This window comes from Sapajus apella, unplaced genomic scaffold (genome assembly GCF_009761245.1).
Source record: "Sapajus apella isolate SASKATOON/1434 unplaced genomic scaffold, GSC_monkey_1.0 scaffold2, whole genome shotgun sequence".
NCBI classification, from domain to species: Eukaryota; Metazoa; Chordata; class Mammalia; order Primates; family Cebidae; genus Sapajus; species Sapajus apella.
The window spans coordinates 67,334,970-67,352,509 of record NW_022436942.1 but is presented as its reverse complement, the minus strand read 5'-3'; the positions used below and the strand labels follow the sequence as shown (position 1 = coordinate 67,352,509).

The following is a 17,540-nucleotide window of genomic DNA, read 5'->3' as shown; positions in this document are numbered from 1 at the left end:
GGAAGGGAACACCTGCTTTCTTCTGCAAGCCTGAGATTTTGCTGCAGGGCAGAGGGTGATGTGAACAGCCACCAGTAAAATGCCTGGTGCAGAGATGGAAGACAGCCCTTCACCTGTGTTGTCACAGCTCCTTGCTGGGGGAATGAAATGCGCCCTGCGTGAATCCACTGGGAGAGGACCCTGGTTTCCTCTGGTCTTCACCCTGATGCCTTTTGCCTTGGCTAACTGCTTGGTATCCTTGCCCCATAGTAAGTCCAAGCCATGAGCATGGCTATGTCCTGAGATCTGTGAGTTCTCCTAGATGATGATCGAACCTGGGGTTTCTCTTGGGGACCCCTGACACAAGTGTGTGCATTCCTGTTGAATACCCTGAAATCATGATCATGGCCTTTCTGCTCCCCAACAGCTCCATCCAGAGGTCACGAACTAGCAGTGGCAGCGTGGCTGAAGGCAGCTCAGAGAATGACTTTAGTCCATGAATCATTTTAATAACATGCATGGATTACCATGTGCTCATTTAACATAAATTACCTGCCCCCATTGAAAAATGGAAGGACTTCAGGTTAAAAATAATAACAATAGATTTCCTGCTTCTGCTGAAAAAAACATCAAGTCTGGTTATGATGGTCAGTTTCCCACAGGGCAACAGTGGGCGGAGCTAGGACAGCAGACCCATAGCAGGGGTGTAGCCAGTTCCCACCCAGTGCAAAGGTCCAGGCTGCAGCTGGCACAAAGCCCTGCCAACCTCTCACCTGACCTCCCTTGGGTCTCAATGACCCAAAGCACCATGTGCCTGGCCCTACACACACAGGTGTTGAGGCCTAAGCCAGGCCATCTCGGGGGGAGACTTTACTTCTCATCACCCTTTACAGAGGCATCAAAGGGCTGGGGAGTAGAGGCAGCCACAGGCAAGGTCTCTTCACAGGCCCAGACTACATTCCTGGCACTGACAACAATCATGAGACTCTTAGATGGGCAGGAATCCCCCAGCATCCTCAGTGTCTCTCTGGGTCAAAAAAGGACCCTGTGCCCATACTGAAAATCACAATCAATAACCTGGATATACATGTAGAGCACAAGGCACGACCCACAGCCCTCCTGAGAGCTGTCCTTCCCTTCCTAATAGGGCTGAACTGCTGAGACAATAAGATCCAAAGAGAAGGCCAGGTGCATGGGCTTGTACCTATAATACCAGAGCTTTGAGAGACCAAGGCAGGAGAATCGCTTGAGCCCAGGAGTTCAAGACCAACCTGGGTAACATAGTGAGACCCCTGTCTCTACAAAAATTATTTTTAAAGAATTAGCTAGGTGTGGTGGTGTAAGACTGTAGTCCCAGCTACTCAGGGAGTTCCGGTGGGAGGATCGCTTGAGCCCACAAGTTCAAGGCTGTAGTGAGCTGTGATCAGGCCACTGTACTCCAGCCTGGGTGACAGAACTAGACTCTGTCTCTGAACAACCAAACAAAAAAAAATCAAAAGAGAAAAGAATTTCTTTTCAGGAGTAGACAGCTGCAAAATGTCTTACACCACCACAGCTCCCAAAGTCCCCAAAATGACCCCAGGCTGCAAACAGTCAGTCCCCTTTGCTCTCAATGGGGTAAAATACCACAATCATATTTTTGGAAATAAGAAGGATAAAAATAAATAACTAGGGAAGGCAGGTGCCTCCTTGGGAACCCCTCTTTTCTCCATCCAAAACACAGCAGCATCTTTCTTCTTAAAACAAATAGGAAAATAAACATATTTTTAAAATCCCAAGAGGTCAGAAAATTCCCTGCTTTGCCAAAACATGAATCCTATTGCCTGTATAGATCTGATCAACTGAGCTCCCAAATCACAACATCACCACTGCAGCCACAGACAAGGCCTTGGGCACCCCCATAAGAACCAAAACCAGAGGGGCAAGGGAGCATGAGAGAGAACGCTTTGAATCCTAAGGACACATAATTACTTTAAGAGAAGGTATTGCACTCTACCTGACCTAAAGGGTATTAATACTTTAAGTCCTGAAACAAGATAGACTGAAAAAAAGACTGTGGGTGAGGAATTCAGACACATCAGATATTCTTAGATGAGCCAGGCACAGTGGTGCCTGTAATCCCAGCACTTTGGGAGGCCAAGGTGGACAGATTATTTGAGGGCAAGAGTTCCAGACCAACCTGATCAACATGGTGAAACCCCATCTCTACTAAAAATACAAAAAAAAAAAAAAAAAAAGTAGCCGGGTGTGGTGGTGCACGTCTGTGGTTCTACCAACTAAAGAGGCAGAGGAAGGAGAATCGCTTAAACCCAGGAAGTGGAGGCTGCAGTGAGCTGAGATCGCTCCATTGCACTCCAGCCTGGGTGACAGAGCAAGACTCCATCTCAAAACAAAATTCAAAAAAAGATATTCTCAGGTGAGAACATCAAGGGCATCCACTGAACTACAGCTCTTGGACAGCAGACTACAGTGGACACAAACAAGACAGTATGTGCCCCTGCACCTGGCTCAGAGGGCACTGAATGCTGTGGAAAGGACTTGGAGGCGAGAGCACGGCCTGGGCTCAAATTCCCATTCCACACGCACGAGCAGCTCAGCCTAGGTCAGGTGATGGCCCAGGGCTCCCATCTGTAAAACAGGGATGAGAACACATTTTTGGCCAACAGAGGATAAGTGCTGAATAAAATAAGAGCGTGGGCCAGGCACAGTGGCTCACGCCTGTAATCCCAGCACTTTGGGAGGCCGAGACAGCTGAATCACTCGAGGTCAGGTGTTCAAGACCAGCCTGGCCAATATGATGAAACCCCATCTCTACTAAAAATACAAAAATTAGCCAAGCGTGGTGGTGCACACCTGTAATCCCAGCTACTCGGGAGGCTGAGGCGGGAGAACTGCTTGAACCCGGGAGCCGAGATTGCGCCACTGCGCTCCAGCTTGGGCAACAGAGTGAGCCTCTGTCTCAAAAAAAAAAAAAAAGGGTATGGGAGCACTGTGCAGAGCACCCAGGCCAACGGCATGACACTAGATGGCGACGACAGTGTTAGTCATGATCATCCCCAGGATCACTCACAGTCAACAACTTTCTTTCTGCCAGGCACTGTCTAAAATGCTACATGTGCCTTATCTCATGACTCTTCCCAATGGCTTGGATGGCACTGTCCACTAGAACTTTCTACCATGACAGAATGTTCTAGAACTGTACTGTCAAATATGGAAGCCATGAGCTACACGTTATGACTGAGGAACTGAAATTTTTTTGAGACACAGTCTTGCTCTGTTGCTCAGGCTGGAGTGCAGTGGCACAATCTTGGCTCACTGCAACTCTGCCTCCCAGGTTTAAGCGATTCTTGTCCTTCCGCCTCCTGAGTACCTGGGATTACAGGTGTGTGCCACCATGCCTGGCTAATTTTTGAATTTTTAGTGGAGATGGCGTTTCACCAAGTTGGCCAGGCTGGTGTTGAGCTCCTGGCCTCAAGTTCCTGATCTGCTTGCCTCAGTCCCAGGAAGTGCTAGAATTTCACGATTGAGCCACCAGGGCTAGGTCATTTGCATTCTTTTTTTTTTTTTTTTTTGACAGAGTCTCACTTCTTCGCCCAGGCTGGAGTACAATGGCGCGATCTTGGCTCACTGCAACCTCTGCCTCCTGGGTTCAAGCAATTCTCCTGCCTCCGCCTCCTGAGTAGCTGGGATTACAGGTATGCGCCACCACATCGGCTAATTTTTCACCATGTTGGCCAGGCTTGTCTCAAACTCCCGACCACAAATGATCCGCCCACTTCGGCCTCCCAAAGTGCTGGGATTACAGGCATGAGCCACTGCGCCCGGCCCATTTGCAGTCATTTTAATGTAAATAGGCACACGTGGCTACCGTCCTGAAAGGTGCAGGTGTAGGAGGTCGGCTCTGCATTATTGCCGTGTTAGAGGGGAGAGACTGGCGCTGTGGGAGCTCCCACAGGGGAGGTGTGTATCGCTGATGCCCAAACACTTGCTGGGTCCTTCTGGAGAGAGGACAACAGAGGTCAGGGAGAAAAGAAACACAGGCCATCCCCGGGTGTGTACCGCTCCGTACCGGTTTGGGTGAGAGGAGGGCAGCATGAACTGGAATTCCACCACGCAGGTGCCGTCAGGGAGCTGCCGGTGCTGCAGGCTGTTTAACTCATAGGCGATGTAGCCCCTCCGCACGTAAACCTGACAGGGCAGAAACACAGCAGACATTCTCTCAGGGGGCACTCACAGGGAAGGGGTACCAGAAATTACCTCTAAAAGATCTACCTCTAAGCAGGCTGGGTGTGGTGGCTCACGCCTGCAATTCCAGCATTTTGGCAGGCCAGGGCAGGTAGATCACTTGAACCCACAAGTTTGAGACCAGTCTGGGCAAGATGGCAAAATCCCGTGTCTACTAAAAATACAAAAACTAGCTGGGTGTGGGGCCAGGTGCCTGTAGTCCAGTCACTCAGGAGGCTGAGGTGGGAGGATCGCTTGTGCCCAGGATGTTGAGGCTGCAATGTGCTATGATAGCACCAGTGCACTTCAGCCTGGGCAACAGAGAAAAACCCTAACACAATTAAAAAAAAAAATCACTAAGCAGCAGTTAAGAGTAAATTTGCTCACATTTTAGAATGTTAGTAGTTACACAAAATCCACTCTAAACTCTAGAGCAGGAGTTGATGAACCTCTGTAAGAGAGAGGTAAAAAATATTTTAGGCTTTGTGAGGCGTACCATCTCTGTTGCAACTACTCAGTTCTGCCGTTAGCACGGAAGTAGCGGTGGACAATATGTAAATGAATGGGCATGGCTGTGTTCTGATGAAACTTTACGAAAACAGGCAGTGGGCCAAATATGGCTGTTGTCTATAGTTTATCAGCTGCTGCCTTAGAGTAGTGCTATCCAACAGAAATATAACACAAGCTGTGTATGTAAGTTTATTTTATTTTATTAATTTACTTTTGAGACAGGGACTCACTCCATCACCCAGGCTGGAGTATAGTGGTGAGATCATAGCTCACTGCAGCCTTGAAGTCCTGAGCTCAAGGGATCCTCCTGCCTCGGCCTCCCAAGTAACTGGGACTACAGGCACCACCACACCTAGCTAATTTTTTTTTTTTTTTTTTTTTTAAGAAAAACCAGGGTTTTGCTATGTTGCCCAGGCTGGTCTGTAACTTCTGAACTCAAGTGATTCTCTCACCTCAGCCTCCTAAAGTGCTGGATTACAAGCATGAGTCACCACATCTGGCCAATAATTTAAAATTTTCTAGTAACCACTTAGAAAAAAGATAACAAAAAATAATTTTAATAACATATTTTATTTTACCCCAAATACCCACATATTATCATTTCAACATGTAATCAATATAAGAAATTATTGAGATGGTTTACATTCTTTTCTCCATTCAGTACTAAATCTTTAGAGCACAGCTTGATTCAGACTGGGTGCAGTTCAAGCGCTCACTAACCTCATGTGGCCAGTGGATGCCATAGTGGACAATGCAGTTCTAGAGTTTCAACACTGGAAGCTTCTCAACTCAACAGGAAATGTGGGAACTGCACAGCAGGAGCTAACATAGCAGACGTCATGGCTTTCCACTAAAAGATTTGCCCTTGGCTGAGCACGGTGGTTCAGGCCTGTAATCTCAGCACTTTGGGAGGCTGAGGCAGGTGAATCATGAGGTCAGGAGATCAAGATCATCCTGGCCAACATGGTGAAACCCTGTCTGTACTAAAAATACAAAAATTAGCTGGGCATGGTGGCACACGCCTGTAGTCCCAGTTATTTGGGAGGCTGAGGCAGGAGAATCACTTGAACTGGGAGACAGAGGTTGCAGTGAGCCGAGATCACACCACTGCACTCCAGCCTGGTGACAGAGCAAGACTTCATTTCAAAAAAAAAAAACTTGTCCTTGGCCAGCTTTGGAGAACTTGAATTTGGGGAAGGTTCCCACCATTCCTGGTTAAGAATGGGGCCAGGCATGGTGGCGCACGCCTGTAGTCCTAGTACTCTGGGGAGCCAAGGCAGGTGGATGGCTTGAGCCCCGGAATTCCAGGCCAGCCTGGGCAACATAGCAAAACCCCATCTCTACTAAAAATATAAAAATTAGCTGAGCGTGGTAGAAAAACAAATAAACAAAAAAAGCCAAAAGCATCCAAGAACAATCTCTAATTGACACAAATAGTATTTAGCACTTTAAAAAGTAACTATAAGCCAAGCATGGTGACATGCACCTATAGTCCCAGCTACTGGGGAGGTTGAGGCAGGAGGATGGCCTGAACCCAGAAGTTCAAATCCAGCCTGGGCCACATGGCAAGCCCTGACTCTAAAAAAACAAAAGTTGTTTTTAAAGTAACTACAGAAGAGGTGTATTAGGTCTCACTGTTAGAAACAAAGAATGAGGCCTGAGAAAGATTCTTCCCGAGGTGAAACTCACAGACGGGTGAAAGCTGCAGGCCCAGGAGACCCTGTGGCTATAATGCTCAGAAGTCCAAGATGGTCTCCATGAAGGCCCAGGAAACCATCTCACTGTGTGACTCACAGGCTCGCAAGGATGCAGAAGAGCAAGTGGGGGCAACAGGGGACTGAGACCCTGAGCTCAGAAGATAAATAATATTGGAAAAACTAGCACCAGCAAAGCAGTCCAGAGAAAGGGGGCCATGTTAAAAACACAAGACAGCATCTCATATTTTCCTAAAAGGATTCTAAAAGGGCAGATTTATTGGGAGGCTGAGGCAGGCAGATCAATGAAGGTCAGGAGTTCCAGACCAGCCTGGCTGACATGATAAAGCACTGTCACTACTAAACATACAAAAATCAGCCAGGCGTGGTGGTGCACCCCATAGTTCCAGCTACTGGGGAGGCTGAGGAAGGAGAATCGCTTGAATCCAGGACGCAGAGGCTGCAGTGAGCCACGATCACGCCACTGCATTGCAGCCTAGGCACCAGAGTGAGTCTCAAACAAATAATAATAAAAGATTTAAAACTGATTTCCTAGAACCAACACAACACCTCTTGGTTCCTGAATTCAAGACCTGAATTCTTGCTCCCAGGGATCACCTGGTTCTAATCTGGGTTTTGTTGCTACCAGCCATGCCCTTTGACCACACTCGACGGGGGTGGGGGTCATCACCTTAAGTTGTCATCTGGGCTCCTCTAGCTCTGGTAGTTTGAAGCAGAAAAGTCTTTCAAAGGTATTTAATGCACATGAGTCAGAAAGTTCAAGTGAGGTGCCTCAGACTTGGCTTTGAGGGATTAGTATTTAACTGTGTCCTGCCTGGAAGAGACTGGAATGACACGTAGGACAGCAGTGGTGACTAGCATGGACTCTGGAATGAGACAGACCTAGTCGTGCAAAACCTGGTTCTGCCACTTCCTGGCTGTGTGATGTTGCATAAGTCACTTCACCTCTCTGAGCCTCAGTTCCTTCCTCCGTAAGATGGGACGATTACCTACCTTGTAGGGGAAAGGATAAGATCGCATTCACCAGGGGCGTGGCCTAGGGTCAGATGCAAGGTGGCTGGCAGTGAATGCTCAAACTGCCCTGGTCAGTGCTGTTCTCTGGGCCTCTCCTGCTTACCTCCAAGGACGCCATGCACACGACTTTGTTAGCGTGATAGAAGAAAGAAGGCAGGACGTCGAAGATGGTTGTTTCCGAAAGTATTAATTTCTGTGGGAAATAAAAAGGGGAAACAAGAGTCAATGTGAACAAGTTTCAGGTTTTTCTTTGTGTTTATCTGAGACAAGCTGGGGTGCAATGGTGTGATCACAGCTCAATGCAGCCTCCACCTCCCAGGCTGAAGCGATCCTCCCACGTCAACCTCTGGAGTAGCTGGGACTAGAGTGGGTACCACCATGCCTGGCTCATTTTTTTTTTTTTTTTTTTTTAGAGGTAGGGTCTCACTATGTTGCCCAGGCTGGTCTCAAATTCCTGGGCTCAAGTGATCCTCCAGTTTTGGCCTCCTGAGTGCTGGTATTACAGTGTGAGCCACCACGCCCAGCCAGTGAATAAGTTTTTTAACCACCAGTGTGGGAGCAGGGAGAAGTCATGTTTCAATCACTAAAAGCAATCAGTGCCCTGCAGTGTGCTGGGCTCCTCCCCTATTTAATCACAGCAGAGCTGACAGTGAAGATGGCGCCTGGGATGACTAGCCAGAGTCTAGGAAGAGGGAAGCTGAGGCCATGACTCAGCCACGCCGGGCTCACAGCTTCCAGATATGCTCCATCAAGGCTGGGTTTTTAAAACTGCACCAGGTGAGCCCCCGCTGCTGTCACACTGTCCCTCCTGCAGGACTGGGCTCCATGCCCACCTTTCCTAGAGTCTCCCCAGGATCCCCCTCAGGCAGCCCTGGCCACACTGGACAGAACCGTCTGCATCTGTGGCTGTGCCCTGCACCCCACTGAGTACCTGCAGGGCAGGAGGAGCCGTTTCCCCAGAGACCCCCACCTGGGCCATGGTGGGCGCTCCAGAGAAAGTGGAAGGAAGGAGACAGGCTCACCTTGAGGTTCTCAGGGCAGAACTGGTGGCCATACATGTCAATGGCAGACAGGAAAATGGACTCCACCTGGTTGTGCCGCAGCTCGTAGGAGGGGAGGTGGGAGGCAATCAGGATCTGCAGCGGGAGGGACGGGGGAGCTGGCGTGAGCCAATCTCCCAGGGGAGAAGGCAGAGGCTGGGACACAGGCGGCAGCACGGTGGGACCGGGCACGGTGAGGGCTGAGCATGGTAGGGGCCACACAGGAGGGTGGGGGAAGTGCACACTATGGGGACTGCACCCCACGACCCTACCTGCCGGGCTCTGAGGGCCACTTTGCAGTGCTCACTTTTGCTCAGCTGAGTGAGCTCGTTGAGGATGGAGGTCAGCTCGTCCGACAGGGAAGGGTCTGGGCCACACAGCTCATCCTTAGGGGACAAAAAAAGAAGCCAAATGGCTTTTCTCCAGCCCAGGGAGAACTCATCTTAGCTGACGGTGGGGCGGAGGCGGGGGAGAGCGCCTGCTCCAAAAGCCAGACAGCTGCTCCGCTCTCCAAAACCACTTTCTACTGTGCACCCACCCCAGTCATTCATTCATTCATTCATTCAGCCACCCATGCATCCACCCCAAAACATGCCCTAAATCCATGGTTAAAAATGAACAAGTACAACTGATTAAGCCAGGAGTGGTGGCTCATGCCTGTAATCCCAGCACTTTGGGTGGCTGAGGTGCTTGAGCTCAGAAGTTTGAGAATAGTCTGGGCAACAGTGCAAAACCTTGTCTCTACAGAAAAAATACAAAAATTAGCTGGGTGTGGTGGCATGTGCCTGTAGTCCCAGCTACTCGGGAGGCTGAAATGGGAGGATGATTTGATCTTGGGAAGTGGAGGTTGCAGTGAGCTGAGATCACACCACTGCACTCCAGCCTGGGCATCAGAGCCAGGTATGTCTCCAAAAAGAAAAAGCCAGTGATTATCAGAAGCATACTATGTACCAGGGGGCTAGTAAACAGCCAGACCCTTTATATACAACTCCCCAAATTCCAAATTCCCCACCCTCCATGAGGAGTTACTTATCTTGATTCCCATTTTACAGATAGGAACATTGAGGCTCAAAAAGGCAATATGCCTCAGACCAAAGCCACCAAGCATGTGCACACAGGACTATTCTGCCCGCAAAGGCTCCCGCTCTTTCCCTCACACATTGCAGCCTGACTTATGGGGCTCACAGTTTCAGAGGAGAAGGACGTGGGGTTGAATCTTGCTGGAGAGGCAGGGACAATGTGCCCATGTTGCATCCCTCCTCTCTGCTTCTGAAAGAAAAACCTTTCTGCTGGAGACCAGGGCAGGCACAGCCGGTCTTTGCATCTCCTTTTGTGCCCTAAATGTGCAGGAGGGGCTAGGGACTGGCCCAGAGCGAGTGCTCCCTAACTACCCACCTACGGCAGAGCAATGAATGCTAAATATCAGCGCCCCTGAGCAACGTGCCCCTGTTCCCTGCCCCAGGCATTCACTAAGACTGTACAAGAGGTCATCAGATGGTAGGGCTGTGGGTCATTTTTTTCTACATCTGTTTCTGCATTTTCCTACTATAATGAACCTACACTGTTTTTGTCATCAGAAAAAATTTTTAACATATTGATATTTCATACACAAATACACAGCAATGTCAATGCCGAAGAAATGTGGGAGGAAAGTATTCTAAATCTTCTCTCCCTTCTCTGATTTGCTTTCTATTAACAAACGGTGGCGGCTTAACTCTCCACCAGTCCCCTAGGCTTGTAGGTCCCAGGACAAGACAGCACGGTGCTGGCCAACAGCCAGACTAGTGGTTTTCTAAGAGTTGAAAAATTTAAGAGTAGTTTGTGTGAACATTTTTTAAACTTCTTCACACACATCTAAGTGTGAGCATTAAAAATTCTGACCACTGCCTTCTACATACAAAAAAAAAAAAAAAAAAAAAAAACTCTAGGCTGGGTGCAGTGGTTCACGCCTGTAATCCCAGCACTTCGGGAGGCCAAGGTGGGCAGATCACCTGAGGCCAGGAGTTTGAGACCAGCCTGGCCAACATGGCGAAACCCTGTCTCCTATTAAAAATACAAAAAAATAGCCAGTGGTGGTGCACACCTGTAGTCCCAGCTACTCGGGAGGCTGAGGCAGGAGAATCCTTGAACCTGGGAGGTGGAGGATGCAGGGAGCCGAGATTGCGCCATTGCACTCCAACCTGGGCAACAAAGGGAGGCTCCATCTCAAACACAAAACAAAGCAAAACAAAACATTTTCCTTTCTTGTTAACTTAGTGAAGCAGTCTCATTTTGTATATTTTAGTTCACAGAGTCATGGTTTGATTGCTTTATTTTGTCACTAATGAAGTCCCATGACCAGTGAATTGGTATCAGAAACCAGGTCCCTTTAAAAGCCTCACAAAAATTTATTTCAAAGTAATCATTCAGTTCACAACTCTTTGTTCAAAACCTCTCAGGTCCCAAATACCATCAGGTGCAGAGAACTCACTATTTTCTAACAAACGGGACCAAGAAGGTCAGAAGAATAATGAATCTCACATTTACCCCCAAACTGTAATTGGTTCAACATTTTTAGCCTCTATCACCAAAGAAGTCCGAGCAAGTATCCCCATTCCCAACAGCTGGGGGCTGCTCCGCCCATCTTCCCTTGGCTGTCCTCTGGTATATATGACATTTCAGGACTTCATGCCCAAAAGACAGTCAGTATGTGCACAGTGGGACGAACAGCAGAATAACCCACAGACCCAACCCCCAGCCTTTGAATGGCAAGCTGACTGTAACAGATTGTAGGATATAATAAATTCCCTTTCAAAGGTTTTAGCCTGTAAATTGTTAAGTACAATAAGTTCTGAGATCCTCTCCAAAGAACCAGTGTATCGGCATGTTCAGCTCTCCTGTTCTTCGTTCTCCATTTTAAAGTTTAACTTCCTGGTTCTCTTCTCTCCCTTACCCTTAGGTTAGTAAACAACTTTCCCACCAGTTCTAATCAGTAATTCACATCTGTTCCCCTGGTCACCTGATTTGACCTGAGTCACCTTTAGTTACGTGTTCAGTAACTGTCCTTCCCACCAAATTGCTCACCCCACCGCTCAAACTACTCATACCCTTGCTCCCTTTAAAACAGCCAATCAGAATTAGCTTAGACTGTGTGATCTAACCCTAGCCAATAGAGGAAGGACACAGCAATAGGGGCTACCTGCGTCAAGGAAAAGAACTCCTTCCTCTCCCTTGTTCAGGTGTCACTCGCCATTGCCCCATCAGTGAAATGCACCCTTCCATAGAAGTAAAAATTGCCTTGCTGAGAAACTTTATATTTGAACAGCAGAATAACCCACAGACCCAATCCCCAGCCTTTTAATGGCAAGCTGACTATAATAGATTGTAGGATATAATACATTCTTTCTATAATATTTCTTTAGTGGCACCAAAAATTTACATGTAACATAGATTACAGGTACACTTTGCTCCACAAACACTCAAACTTCAGGAAACTCCATCCAAAGAACGTATTTTGAAAAGCATTATATGATTTTAGCAATAGAACTCCCCCCAAGGAGTGGATATCTCCCTGGGCATAAGTTCCCAGTCCTGGCTGCATGCTGCAATAACTTTGGTAGTCCTCTCTCCCAATGAATTTTTACAAACTTTATAACTACAGAAGAATTGAATATCAGTATGTTGTAAACCCCATAGCAATCACCTACATTCACTAATTGTTAAATTTTTACATTATCATATTTGACTTTTCTCTAACAAGCACGCGTGTGTGCATACATGCAGACACACACTCTCTCTTTTTCTGAAAGTCAGTTGCAGACACTACAATCCTTTACGCTGTGTTAGCACATATCTGCCTCCCACCTACCTACAGAACCATTAAAACACCAAAGAAACCGAACATTAAACCAATAATATTACCTACTATACAGTACATGATTTTCCTGCAGGGAAACCTTCAAAAAGCACTAATGCCCGGGGGCCCCACCCCTAGAAACTCTGATTAAATTGACCAAGGGTGGGGCATGGGCAACTGCATTTTTTGGAAGTCTCTCTGCCCCCCAAGTGATTCTAATATACAGCCAGGATTAAAAGCTGCTGCATGAGATTTTTAAATGATTCTTTACCAAAAAAAACCCAGTATTTATTAATGCAATTTGGATAGGGGATAGGGTACTAAGCCCATGGCCAAAGTGCCCATCGACTGTTTTTGTATAATAAAGTTTTATCAGAACATAGCCACCCTCATTCATGTACCTACTGTCTGTAGTTGTTTTCAGGCTACAGTGACTGAGCTCACAGAGCTGAGTAGTCGCAACAGGAGGTGAACATCCCTAAGCCTAAAATCTTTACTATTTGAACCTCTTTACAAAAAAATTTGCCAGGCCAGGAGCAGTGGCTCATGCCTGTAATTCCAGCACTTTGGGAGGCCAAGGCTGGTGGATCACCTGAGGTCAGGAGTTGGAGACCAGTCAGGCCAACATGGAGAAACCACGTCTCTACTAAAAATACAAAAATTAGCCAGGCGTGGTGGCACATGCCTGTAATCCCAGCTACTCTGGAGGCTGAGACAGGAAAATCGCCTGAACCCTGGAGGCAGAAGTTGCAGTGAGCAGAGATTGCACATTGCACTCCAGCCTCAGTGACAGAGCAAGACTCTGTCCCAATAAAAAAAAAAAGTGAGAGAGAGAGAGATAGACGATAGATAGAACCCACAAGCCAAGATCGTGACGCTGCACTCTAGTCGGTGCGACAGAGCAAGACTTTGTCTCAAAAAAAAAAAAAAAGTTGCCAACCCCTTTCTACTATAAGCCAAGTCCAAATCTCTCTTACTCAGCAGATCCTACATTTTCCAAGTCAGTTACCAAGGATATATCAAAGAAAAACATTTTAGTTATAAAAGATTGCTATTATCAGCCAGGCACAGTGGCTTATTCCTGTAATCCCAGCACTTTGGGAGGCCAAGGTGGGAGGATTGCTTGAGCCCAGGAGTTCAAGACCAGCCTGGGCAACATCTCTACAAAACAAATAACAAACAAACTAGCTGGGCGTGGTGGGGCGTGGTGGGGTGGCTCTGTAATCCCAGCTACTTGGGAGGCTGGGGTGGGAGGGATCAAGGCTACAGTGAGCCATGATGGTGCCACTGCTCTCCAGCCTGGGTAACAGAGTGAGACTCTGTCTCAAAAGAAAAAGAAACGAACAAACAAAAAAGACTGCTATTATCAAGTAGAAAGAGAAACAAGAACAAAGAGATGCCATACTTCTCCGCACACGGGACTCAAAATCCAATATCCCATGGCTAAGAGCTCATGACTCTAGAGCCAGACTATCAGTTCAAATCCTGCCTCTACATTTAGGGCAAGTGACGTAACCTCTCTGTGCTCTGCCAAAGAGCTGTTGAGAGCAGTGCCCATTTTCTAGGGTCGCTATGAGAATTAAATGAGCTACTATTTATTTGGAAAGCACTTCAAGAGTACCTGACACAAAGTATGTGCTTTGCGTTAGTCATGATCTCCTCAGGGGCCAACAAATCCCACTCATTACTTGATTTTGTACACAAAGTTGTTTTGAGTTTTTTTGTTTGTTTGTTTTTTGAGATAGGGTCTCATACTGTCCCCCAGGCTGGAGTGCAGTGGTGTGATCACGGCTCACCGCAACCTCAACATCCCAGGCTCTAGCAATCCTCCTGCCTCAGAGCCCTGAGTAGCTGGGACTACAGGTGCACACTACCACACCTAGCTAATTTTTGTACTTTTTGTAGAGATATGGTCTCCCTATGTTACCCAGGCTGGTCTCAAACTCCTGGCCTCAAGTGATCCTCCTACCTCAGCCTCCCAAAATGCTGGGATTACAGTTATGAGCCACAGTGTCCAGCTTTAATTTTTTTTCTAAGAAATGGAGTCTTACAATGTTGCCCAGGCTGGACTTGAACTCCTAGGCTCAAGGGATCTTCCCATCTCGGGCTCCAAACAAAGTTCTGTGGGAACACGGCCATGCCCATTCGCTTACATTGTACAAAGGCAATGTTGAGTGGTCATGATAGAGATCTCGCCAACCTGCAAAGTCTAAAATATTTACTTTCTGGCTATTTTTTGAGATGGAGTCTTGCTCTGTCTCCCAGACTGGAGTGCAGTGCTGTGATCTCGGCTCACTGCAGCCTCCGCCTCCCAGGTTCAAGTGATTCTTCTGTCTCAGCCTCCCAAGTAGCTGGGATTACAGGTACGCACCACCACACCCAGCTAATTTTTGTATTTTAGTATAGATGGGGTTTCACCACATTGGCCAGGCTGGTCTCAAACTGCTGACTTCAAGTGATCTGCCTGCCTCGACCTCCCAAAGTGCTGAATTACAGGCATGAGCCACCACGCCCAGCCACTTTCTCGCCCTTTTTAGAACACGTTTGCAGACTCCAACCCACCCCCAGTCTGGGTAACAGGCACTCTTCCTGCTTACAATTAACATGATCACCAGCTGGTTCTTCTTGGCCACCTGCGCGTGGGAGAAGATGCAGTCCAGCACCTGGGACATGTCTGGCTTGAACTGCTCCCTGAGGTTTATCACACACTTGTCGTAGTGAGCTAGCAGAGACAAAAGACCACACACGGGTAAAGCTCAGGCTCCCTCGGCCCCCACCATCCCCCTGGCGTCAGCATCAGCATCTCTTGCCTTGCTGAAAATGGTGCTCGACGTGCAAGTATCTTCTCAGGAGATCCAGCACCACTGTTTTCATATAGCCACGGGTCCCGCTGCGGTATCTGGGGAAAAGGGAAGGCCGCTCTTAATGCTCACGCCTTTCCTCGAGTCCCTGAATATTTTCCTTTTATGATTTTTCAAAAGAGGAAGGATTTTAGAAAGGACACTGAGATGGGAGGATCACTTGAGCCCAGGAGTTCAAGTTCAGTCTGGGCGATATAGCCAAGACCCCATTTCTACAAAACAAAACCAAAACACAAAGGCCAGGCACAGTGGCTCACTCCCAAGATCCCGGCACCCTGGGAGGCTGAGGCAGGAGGATCATTTGAGCCCAGAAGTTCAAGACCAGCATGGGCAACAAAGTGAGACCTTTGGTTTTTCTTTACAGAAAAATCAAAACAATTAGCTGGGAGTGGTAGTGCTTGACTGTGGTCCCAGCTACACAGGAGGCTGAGGTGAGAGGATCACTTGAGCCCAGCAGGTCAAGGCTGCTGTGAGCTATGACTGCACCACTGCACTCCAGCCTGGGTGACAGCCTGTCTCAAATAAATACATAAAAATTAGTTAACTAGTTAATTTAAAAATAAATTTTTTTTAAAATATCTGGAGGCAACCTCTAATCCTGAGGCTTCAAAGGATGTGCAGTTGGTTCATCTGGAGGCCAAAAACAGCACTGAGCTGCCCGAGGTCCCACATCAGACCGGGGTCAAAACTGGAGTAGATCCCAAGCCTGACACGTGGGAGGGCACCTTTCTGGCCACAGAGATATTGGGGGGAAAAAAAGCCTTAATAGAGTTCAGATGCTGAACAGGGGCAGCCAATTTTAGCAAGCTTTAACCATTAAAACCAAAAGCCAAAATTTTTCAATTACTTACCCACTGTACAGAGATCATTTTAAAAAGACACACTGGAAAGACATTTACCAAAAGATCCCCATGTAAATTTTGCTTCTCTCTTTCTTTTTTTTAAGACAGAGTCTTACTCTGTCACCCAGGCTGGAGTGCAATGGCGCAATCTCAGCTTGCTGCAACCTCCACCTCCCGGGTTCAAGCGATTCTCCTGCCTCAGCCTTCTGAGTTGCTGCGATTACAGGTGCATGCCATCATGCCTGGCTAATTTTTGTAGTTTTAGTAAGATGGGATTTCACCATGTTGGTCAGGCTGGTCTCGAACTCCTGACCTAGTGATCCCTCCACCTTGGTCTCCCAAAGTGCTGGACTTATAGGCATGAGCCACCGTGCATGGCCTCTTTTTCTTTGTTTCCTTTTTTGAGACAGGGTTTTGCTCTGCCACCCAGGCTGTAGTGCAGTGGTGCAATTACAGCTCACTGTAATCTCTGCCTCCCAGGCTCAAGCAATCCTCCCATCTCAGCCTCCCAAGTAGCTGGGACTACAAGTGCCCACCACCACACCTGGCTAATTTTTGTATATCTTTTAGATAGGGTTTCACCATATTGCTCAGGCTGGTCTCGAACTTCTGAGCTCAAGCAATTCACCCCCCTCGGCCTCCCAAAGTGCTGGGATTATAGGTGTGAGCCACCACACCCAGCCGCTTCTCATTTAAAACAAAGTTTTAACCTGGATGTTCCTCCAAAAATCTGAACACAGGAGTGAGGTTTCTTAGGAGATGCAACACTGGGTTTTGGAGAAGCAGAAGCTAGCTTAACTGCATCCCCAAATTAACAACAAAACAGATCAAGATGCTAAAAGACTCTCTGGTCCAAATGTGATTTTAAAACACAGGCTTATACAACACAGAAAAGAGCTTTAGTATTTATGTTCAGCACAGAAAATTGGCTAGAACATTCAGTTCATTTATTAATGATTCATTTTTCCTAGATGCTTTTCTGAAGCTTGAAGGATGGGCGTTAGGTTAGCAGTCGACGTGTTGTAGGAAGACTCCCTTCCTAGTCCTTGGCTGTGAAACTTTCAGTTTGTGGAAAATCCACACTAAAATCTCTCTCCCTAACATCTGGGGAACTCCTTGAAAAGAAGGCCAGCTTTCTACAATCTCAAATTCTTTGTACCTGTGAGTTTTGGGTACATGGGAAACATGCCTGGAATTTATTGGTCCAAATCCAAGAATGCTTTCTTTCTTTTTTTTTTTTTCTCCCCTAAAATACAAGGTCTTGCTGTGTCCCCCAGGCCGGCGTGCAATGGTGCAATCACAGCTCACTATAACCTTGAACTCCTGGGCTCAAGCAGTCGTCCCATCTCAGCCTCCTGAGTAGCTGGGACTATAGGTACACACCACCATGCCTGATTAATTTTGTTTCTTTTTTATGTAGAGATAGGATCTCCCTACATCACCCAGGGTGGTCTCCAACTCCTGGCCTCAAGTGATCCTCTTGCCTTGGCCTCCCAAAATGCTGGGATTACAGGCATGAG

At 47.5% G+C, this 17,540-nt stretch overlaps 1 protein-coding gene across 8 annotated transcripts in view; it reads right to left on the bottom strand.

Annotated features, from left to right (window-relative positions):
- ACACB (acetyl-CoA carboxylase beta) overlaps positions 1–17,540 on the bottom strand; it is a 156,470-nt gene that overhangs the window by 43,934 nt on the left and 94,996 nt on the right. For all 8 annotated transcript variants that reach the window (XR_004275872.1, XM_032300824.1, XM_032300875.1 and 5 more), the window contains 6 exons: positions 15,128–15,216; positions 14,915–15,039; positions 8,755–8,868; positions 8,465–8,578; positions 7,546–7,635; positions 4,049–4,167 (listed from right to left, as the gene is read on the bottom strand). Coding sequence is in view for 7 of the 8 variants with exons in the window: in XM_032300824.1 (XP_032156715.1) it covers positions 4,049–4,167; positions 7,546–7,635; positions 8,465–8,578; positions 8,755–8,868; positions 14,915–15,039; positions 15,128–15,216 (651 nt within the window). In the remaining variant the exon portion in view is untranslated. The remainder of the gene's footprint in view (positions 1–4,048; positions 4,168–7,545; positions 7,636–8,464; positions 8,579–8,754; positions 8,869–14,914; positions 15,040–15,127; positions 15,217–17,540) is intronic.